The 7,852-nt window shown below is 45.8% G+C and overlaps 2 protein-coding genes and 2 non-coding genes across 4 annotated transcripts in view; 3 read left to right on the top strand and 1 right to left on the bottom strand.

Annotated features, from left to right (window-relative positions):
• Nucleotides 1-2,315, bottom strand: part of TRIM66 (tripartite motif containing 66) — a 58,499-nt gene extending 56,184 nt beyond the window's left edge. The window contains exons 1-3 of the mRNA XM_044260249.1: nucleotides 2,267-2,315; nucleotides 1,775-1,821; nucleotides 1,407-1,495 (exon numbers count right to left, since the gene is read on the bottom strand). Coding sequence (XP_044116184.1) covers nucleotides 1,407-1,495; nucleotides 1,775-1,821; nucleotides 2,267-2,315 — 185 coding nt within the window. The remainder of the gene's footprint in view (nucleotides 1-1,406; nucleotides 1,496-1,774; nucleotides 1,822-2,266) is intronic.
• RPL27A (ribosomal protein L27a) lies at nucleotides 2,247-5,425 on the top strand. The gene is made up of 5 exons (XM_044258774.1): nucleotides 2,247-2,316; nucleotides 2,705-2,768; nucleotides 3,203-3,278; nucleotides 3,952-4,126; nucleotides 5,253-5,425. The coding sequence occupies exons 1-5, from the start codon at nucleotides 2,314-2,316 to the stop codon at nucleotides 5,379-5,381; spliced, it is 447 nt and encodes a 148-aa protein (XP_044114709.1). The 5' UTR covers nucleotides 2,247-2,313; the 3' UTR covers nucleotides 5,382-5,425.
• Nucleotides 3,444-3,574, top strand: LOC122914870. The gene has a single exon (XR_006385934.1). It is a non-coding gene; the product is annotated as a small nucleolar RNA SNORA3/SNORA45 family (small nucleolar RNA).
• LOC122914869 lies at nucleotides 5,017-5,147 on the top strand. The gene has a single exon (XR_006385933.1). It is a non-coding gene; the product is annotated as a small nucleolar RNA SNORA3/SNORA45 family (small nucleolar RNA).
• Nucleotides 5,426-7,852: the final 2,427 nt, after the last annotated feature.

Consider the following 7,852-nt stretch of genomic DNA (forward strand, 5'->3'; position numbering starts at 1 on the left):
GGTGTACTTGGCTATTATCATTGTGGAAGAAGCAGAATATAAGGTGGGCCTTGAAGGCTGAGGAAGATTCAGGATATCTGATCAGGAAGAAGATGAGCACTACAGACGTGAGAAATGGCACCAGCACAGGCAAAAAGGCAGAAGAGATATATCAAGTCTGGCTGCAGGAAAAAGCTCACGTTAAGAGGAGAAGCTGAGGTTAGTTTGGAAAGGCAAGTGGGCTGTATTCTGTTGTAACAGGGAGCTATCCAACTTTTTTGATCAAATAAGTGAAAGGATGAAAGCCATGTTTTGGGAAGATGAACCTGGCAGAGATGTGAAGGATAAATGGATTGGAGGAGGGTTAGAATGCAGCCAGGATGGCCACAGAAGGCTGCTGAACTCAAGAGACATGATGACGGTCTTAATGAAGGGAGTGGCATGGGGGCTTAACAGGAGGAAGCAGATCTGAGATACAGAACAAAAGGATATGGTGACAGTGTATTAGGGGAACTGAAGGCTTGGGAACAATTTTCAGGTCTCCGTGACATCACTATCTAGGTGGACAAGGGTGCCACTCACCAAGATATAGTATAAAGAAGGCACCAGTGAGCAGAGAAGACTGAAGTCTTTGAATATGTTTACCAGGTTTGTCTGTAGAATGTTCAAGGAATAATAATCAGAGATTAAGTAAATACAGGAGTGTGGAGCTCAGCAATGGAGATGTGAATTGAGGCCACCCAAAATAAGCTCACCCAAGGGCTGTGTACTGTGAAAAGTTAAGAGAGGCAAGGACTGAAACTAGCTGAAAAATAGCAACACTTAAATGATTAATAAAGTTAAAAGAACCTGAAAAGACTGAGAAATGGCCAGAGAGATAGGAAGAAGAGAAGTTTCTAAAAGGAGTGAAAGAGGAAAAGTACAACAGAAAGAATGAATGGTAAAAGGAATGGGAAGAGTCCAATTTGGTATTTTTTAATTGATGATTTGAGTCAGAGAGGTGTGCCTGAGGGCTAGATTGCTGCGGAGTAAACAATGAATGGGAAATCAACAAATGGACAGAATTCACAGACTACTCTTTTGGGGAGCTTGACTGTAAAGGAAAGAGTAAGGGTGCTAGGTAGGTATCAGTCAGGGAGAATTTAGGATATTTCGCTAAAACATGTTACCTGACAGGAACGGGGTAGGGAAGATACACACATAGAGTAATTTAAAGAAGGAGATTTTGGACACCTGCTGAGACTGAGAAATGGCTCTTCCACTGAGTGAGGTGACAGTAAGTACATTCAGTCGCATTAATTTGTTGAAGGTTGCTACATGCCAGGAACTGGGAGTGCGTGGATACAAGAAAATAATCCTGAACTACCACGGAATTTGGTGGAGAAGGGAAGATAAATGTGGTCGACAATTATATAAGAGCTGCCTACGAGACTGCGTCGGGGTACACGTGGGTGAAGTAAACAATGGCTGAATGGGTCAGAAAAGTTTCGCAGGTTCGAGGTTGAGCAGGGGTTCCCTGGTGCGAGAGAGGGTCACGGCCATGTCAGGTAGATTCAAGTGAAAATTAAAATCTAGTGGTTAGAAAAAAGTACTTAGAGTCTGCATTAAAAGGACCATAAAGCAACCAGGTATATAGATCCCTAAAGTACTGTATTGTTCAAACTGGGGATGCCCAGGAGGAAAGCGCAAAGGCAAAGGTGTTATTAAGACCGAATGCCTCCTGGGGTGTGGGTGAGCAGATGCCGGTGGGTGGCAGACACCTAGAAAAGGACTCAAAGGGAGCAGAGCGAGATACCCGGTGGGCACACTGAGTGTCAAACAGCACCTCGCGAATCCGCACGGCTGCCAGAGAACAAGCAAACAACCGCTACCGCTAGAGCCTAGCAGACCACAAAGAACGCGAGGCGCGAGGAATGGCTCAGAGTTGGGGCGTTTGGCGAAGACCTGAGTGAGATACGGTGGCTTAGGCGGGTTCCAGAGCAAAAGCGCCGGGACGGCGTGCAGCACACAGCGCCCCAAGCCGCGGATTCAGCGACAGCTCTCAGCCTCAGAACCTGAGGGAATGAGGTGTGCGCGCGCAAGGAATTCCGGCCGCCACCGCAACGGGACTCCGCTGAGAGGGCGAGGACACCCAGCTCAAAAAACCGACAGCCTAGTCTAGCAGTCACGCGAGACCCGCGAGACCTACGAAACCCGCGAGACTCAAGAGGAGCCCCCCCCTCCCCGCCCTAAGCCCGGCCTCCCTGCCGGAAGTGAGTCTCATTGGCTCCGCCCCCGTCATCGGTACCTCGCGAGATTTCGCAAAAGCATCCCTTTTCCGTCTGGGCTGCCGACATGGTAGGTGGTTCTTTTTGTGCCTCTGCTTAGTTGCGGGTGCAGGCCGCGAGCACTACTCGAGTTGCACCCAGCCACCTACCCCCGATCTTGGCCCGGCTTTCCAGGCCGTCCATGGCGGACCTCAGGGCAGGGTGGCCGGCATCGGCCCTGGAGTCGGGCCGCGTGCTTTTCCTGGGTTCGAATCTCTTGAGACACGGGGACCCGCGCGCTCGGGCGCCGCCTCGATGAGGCCGCATGGCCCCGGGCCAGTCCGTAACTTCACCTTTGCTGAATGTGACCCAGCGCAGATACTTGATCCCCAAAGCCTACAGACCCTTCGTACACGGTCAAGCTCGCCCTCTGCCCCATCTCCCTTTGGCCTTATCACCAAGCACCTTTTTCCATACAGCCTTCCAGACTGAGGAAGACCCGGAAACTTCGGGGCCACGTGAGCCACGGCCACGGCCGCATCGGTAAGTGTCGGCATCCCATCCTGGTCGGCTTTGAGCTCTCCCCGCTGGGTACTTACCTAGCCGGGAAGTGGGTAGGGTAGAAGTGGGTTCACCTTCTGCGAATTTGACTGTTAGCGGTTGATTTTTTTTTTTTTTTGGTAGAATTTTTAGAATTCTCTACAGTACTCCACTTGAAGAGAATTTAACATGAGTTGGGGGAATGAAATTTGGTTGGGGCAAGGTGTTAATTTGTCGAAGGCATGGAGTACTCTGGATAGTGCCATGATGTGGAACATTGCAAAGAGATGTTTAACCCGGAAACTTGAGGGAATAGCAGTGCTTAAAGAGGTATTGTAGACTGGGAACAAGAGAAGTAAATATGTAGAAATGTGGGGAAAGGAGAAAAATTGAGGGGCTGGAGAAGGCTATAGCCATGTAGCTTTGTATTCTTGCAGGCAAGCACCGGAAGCACCCAGGAGGCCGGGGTAATGCTGGTGGCATGCATCACCACAGGATCAACTTCGACAAATAGTGAGTGTTTCTTGGCTTGTACTTCTCCTGGCACTGACAGTTTGGAGTTAAGGGCAGAGGGTTGGCTCAGGACACCTTCAATGGGAAGAAAGCCTCTTACCACTGGAAAATCTAGTGTGTGGCTGAGTTACCAAGTTAACATTTGATGCAAACTGAAAACTTTTCATCGAGGCTAGAGTCACGCTTGGGTATCAGCTTATTGCCTTAGTGTGCTAGAGCCCTCGAAGAGTAATTGCTGACCTTATTCACTGGCTGTGACCCTCATGGCATAGTCAGTCACCGGGTTAGTGACATCAGATTAACTATGCACCTCCTAGATTGACTTATGTCCCCAAATTTGTTTAGAAAATCTCTTATCACAAGAATGTGTAAAATTTCCATAAAATACTGTCAAGTGATCTTGAAGACCTCTAGTCTTGGCATTGCCTCTGACTTTTTCAGTGACATATCCTGGTTCCATGAAATAAGGCTAGTCTTCTACTCCCGAGCATCTTTGGTGGCTTCTTTTTTAAATATTTGTTTTAGTTCAACAATGGATGGAATACCTGCTATGTCACTGTTGTACAGCAGTGAACAATTTACACTGAAACTAGGAGAGATGAACAATGAAGACGATACACATCACTTCTTAATTGGAGTCAGGTTATAAAAGTGATTGCCCTTCTCTTCCTAGTCACCCAGGTTACTTTGGAAAAGTTGGTATGAGACATTACCACTTAAAGAGGAACCAGAGCTTCTGCCCAACTGTCAACCTTGACAAACTGTGGACCTTAGTCAGTGAGCAGACACGAGTAAATGCCGCCAAAAACAAGACTGGAGCTGCTCCTATCATTGATGTGGTGCGATCGGTGAGTGAAGGAATAGTTGTTGACTTCATATTGTCCTTGCCTCTCAAAATTCTGGAAAATCTAATCTATTTGATGATCTACATGGAATCTCTACCCAGTTACCTACTAGACTATTCCATCTTTTGATAGAATTTCCACAGGTAACTGACCAAAACTGAACTCTAGTTCAGTTGTGATTCACATAAAATATTTGAAGAATAATAATCTTTACAATCAGTAATCTTATCCCCACTGTTACTGCCCTGATTTATACAGGTTTGCATTTCTGGTCTAAACTTCTGGCAGTATCTTAGCTGGCTCTGATCCCTCTTAGACAGCCCCGCTTATGTGAGGCATAGCTCTTGGCCCTTTATGTCCCTTACAGAATAAAATCCTGAGGTGTTTGTTATTTATGGATCTCCGCTATCTGAAGAGATTTCCACACACCCCAAAACAGTGATGACAAAGCATTTTTGTATGTCTTTTGGAGTTCCAGTCTTGTGTCAGTTTTACCTCCCATGGGTATGGAGATAGTCTAAATCCTAAAGGGGCTTTTGGTTAAGTTTTATTTTATTTTATTTTTTTAAGATTTTATTTATTTATTTGACAGAGATCACAAGTAGGCAGAGAAGCAGGCAGATAGAGGGGAAGGGAAGTAGGCCCCCTGCTAAGCAGAGAGCCCGATGTGGGACTCGATCCCAGGACCCTGAGATCATGACCTGAGCCGAAGGCAGCAGCTTAACCCACTGAGCCACCCAGGTGCCCTGGTTAAGTTTTAAATACCTTTTCCCAGCCTACTTAACACTCCTTGAGCAATTTTGATGGTCAGGACTTCTTGGAACCTTGCTGGGAATGTAGTCTTTATTTTTGCTTATCACCTGGTAATTGAATAGGGTGGGGGAGATGCTTTGCTTGAGGCTAGAGTCACATCCTGACACATTTCTTGTCCTGGTGTGCTAGAGTCCTCAGAGAGAATCTGCTGGTCTTGATTCACTGGCGAGGGCAGTCAGTGCCCCCGGTAGTGCCCAGATCAGAAACATGCTCTCCCAGCTCCTAGGTGGCATAGACTGGCAGGCACCTTTCTTCATCCAGGGAGTTGTCATCTGCTGTGGTGTGTATTAAAGCTTTTTTTTTTCTATTCCTGCAGGGCTACTACAAAGTTTTGGGAAAGGGGAAACTCCCAAAACAGCCTGTCATCGTGAAGGCCAAATTCTTCAGTAGAAGAGCAGAGGAGAAGATCAAGGGTGTCGGGGGCGCCTGTGTTCTAGTAGCTTGAAGCCCCGTGGGGAGAGGTTCATTAAATGCTAACAAGTGCTTTTCTTTTCTGGTCTGGGTGTAAATTCTTTAGCACCCCTACCTCCTGACCTGTATATCAGAAACCCACCTAATGGATTTCCAGGAGTGTAAGGGTATGAGGGCCTGAGACTCTCTGTCAACTCCCCTCAGAAAGTGTGGAAGAGATAGCACCAGCACTTAGAGGACTTGGCCCAGTACCTAACTAGAACATTTTCATTTATAAAGTGAGAATGATAGCACATGTATGTATCTTAGAGTTGAAAGACCAATTTGCATTGTATATTCTGAATTTACAATGAGTGGGAGAATACATCCTTTAACTGTAATACATGGCTCCAAAGGGGAGATTCGGTTAGTTATGTTTTTTAAAGTAAGCTCTTACCCAGCATGGGACTTGAACTCAAGGCCGTCAGATTAAGAGTTACTTGCTCTACCAACTGAGCCAGTCAGGCACTCCAAAAGGGAAAACTCAGTTTTGTTTTGTTTTGTTTTTTTGTCAGAGAGAGTGAGCAGAGGCAGAGGGAGAAGCAGGCTTCCTGCTGAGCAAGGAGCCCGATGTGGGACTCCATCCCAGGACGCTGGGATCCTGACCTGAGCCGAAGGCAGCCGCTTAACCAACTGAGCCACCCAGGTGTCCCAGGAAAACTCAGTTTTGATGGGGCATTCTAAAGAGTGGACAAAGTGACAGGATTGAAGCAATTGTGAAGGATATAATTCCTGAGCCTAAGGTTTTTCCTCCTTGACTCTATCTTTTATACCATTCCAGAATCTTGATATGGGGCCCAGCATTCTGAATCTTAAACACATCGGGGCTTTTACACATGAAGGTGGTTTGGGATCTAAAAAGCATTTGTCAGGATGTACATATCCCTGGTATTAATGTTCAAAGAACTACATCATGAGATGCTAAAGATTCTAGTCTGAAATTAGCATAGAATTTGGGAAAGCCAGAAGCTGTACTTGGGCTTTCTAAGGTTTGTATCTCCTACAAAAACGAAATGATGACCAGTGCTTGTGTGCAGATAGGACCTTCAGATCTCAGGGTAGATTATAATTTGCTACAGTTTTTCTAGTTCTTTCCAAAAATTGTGAAGTTTTCTTTGGCCCCAAATAAAGTTGGTATCTACAACCCTGGCCAAAAAAAATAGAATGACACTTAAAATGCGACTAGGTTTGAGTGGTGGTTTCTTAGTCTTCTAGAGTGATATGTGGGCTGGGAACCATGACTTCCTATGGGACAAATTTGTGACAACCTTTAGAGGATTCTGCAGACCCCCAAGTAAAAGGAAAATGGACAGCAAACTTAGTGATTTGGTTGAAAAGTGTGCGAAGGCTTTACTCAGTTGGACAAACTGGATAATTCAGATTTGATCTTTGATGATGGAGAAAGGCAAAACTGGTCCCTTAGTGTCTTGGAGGACATACAATATGGAAGCTGAGGCCTTGGATCTGAAATGGGTTGTAGTTGATACTAAGAGAATTTAATGTCTGATTGTAATTACACAATGAAGAGTCTAAAAATGTAGAATATCTTGAGATTTAGATGGGGTTTGAGCTTTTGACCCAAATCTTAACAGCTGTGTGTGGCATCTTTAAAGACTGAGGATTGTGTGGATTAAAATGGAAGTACTTAACCTTTTCGACTTCCTATGAACAATTATGGGAGTGGACAAATTAATTCCCATGGTCTGATAAGGCAAAATGATCAAGCAGAGAGAAGAGCAAACATGCTATCCAATTTGGGAAAGTTTAAGCAAAATGAGTGTAGTTAGGGACTGGGCTGCAGTGGGAGGTGGGGCAAAGAAAATGGGAATGAGAAAGCAGGAGTAAGATTCAGAAAATTAAATGGGTAGGACTTTGCAACTGGATGAATTGGGGTGGGGCTGGCAGCTAAATGGTCAGGCCTGGACAGGTAGGATTTAGTCCCTTAGAAGCCAGTTTCTTACCAAGGAATTCACTGTAGCACCACTATCCATAAACAGGGTGGGGTTAAGTGGGATAATACTTATCCTTGTGTGGAAGTGTAGATGGCCATGCTGAATGTGAAAGTCCCTCATCCATTTTAAATAGAAGATAATCCAGATACCATGCCATCCCACCTGGCCGTGGAAGGACAGCTGAAGCGGACTCTCCAGCTTGCTCAAGTACCTACAACTAATAGCTGGCAGATGCTTTGATTCAGGTGTTAATCTTGTCAAGGAAGCCAGGAGACAAAACCGTACTTTCATGTTGCAAATGAAAAGCGCAGACCTATAGGGACCACTTGGTTTGTTTGATGGGACCAAGCGCAAACCTTACAGTTTGACTTTGTATTTGCATCAAAGGGGCCACTGCTGAAATACAGTCCACGCTGAAGAAATAAATGATGCTGCCAAGCTTAGTCTGTGCTGCAGGCACAGAGGCCCACATTGCCACTGGTCTTTTTAGTGGCTGATCTGGGTACAGGGTTAA

The sequence above is a fragment of the Neovison vison genome, chromosome 7 (genome assembly GCF_020171115.1).
Source record: "Neovison vison isolate M4711 chromosome 7, ASM_NN_V1, whole genome shotgun sequence".
NCBI lineage: Eukaryota > Metazoa > Chordata > Mammalia > Carnivora > Mustelidae > Neogale > Neogale vison.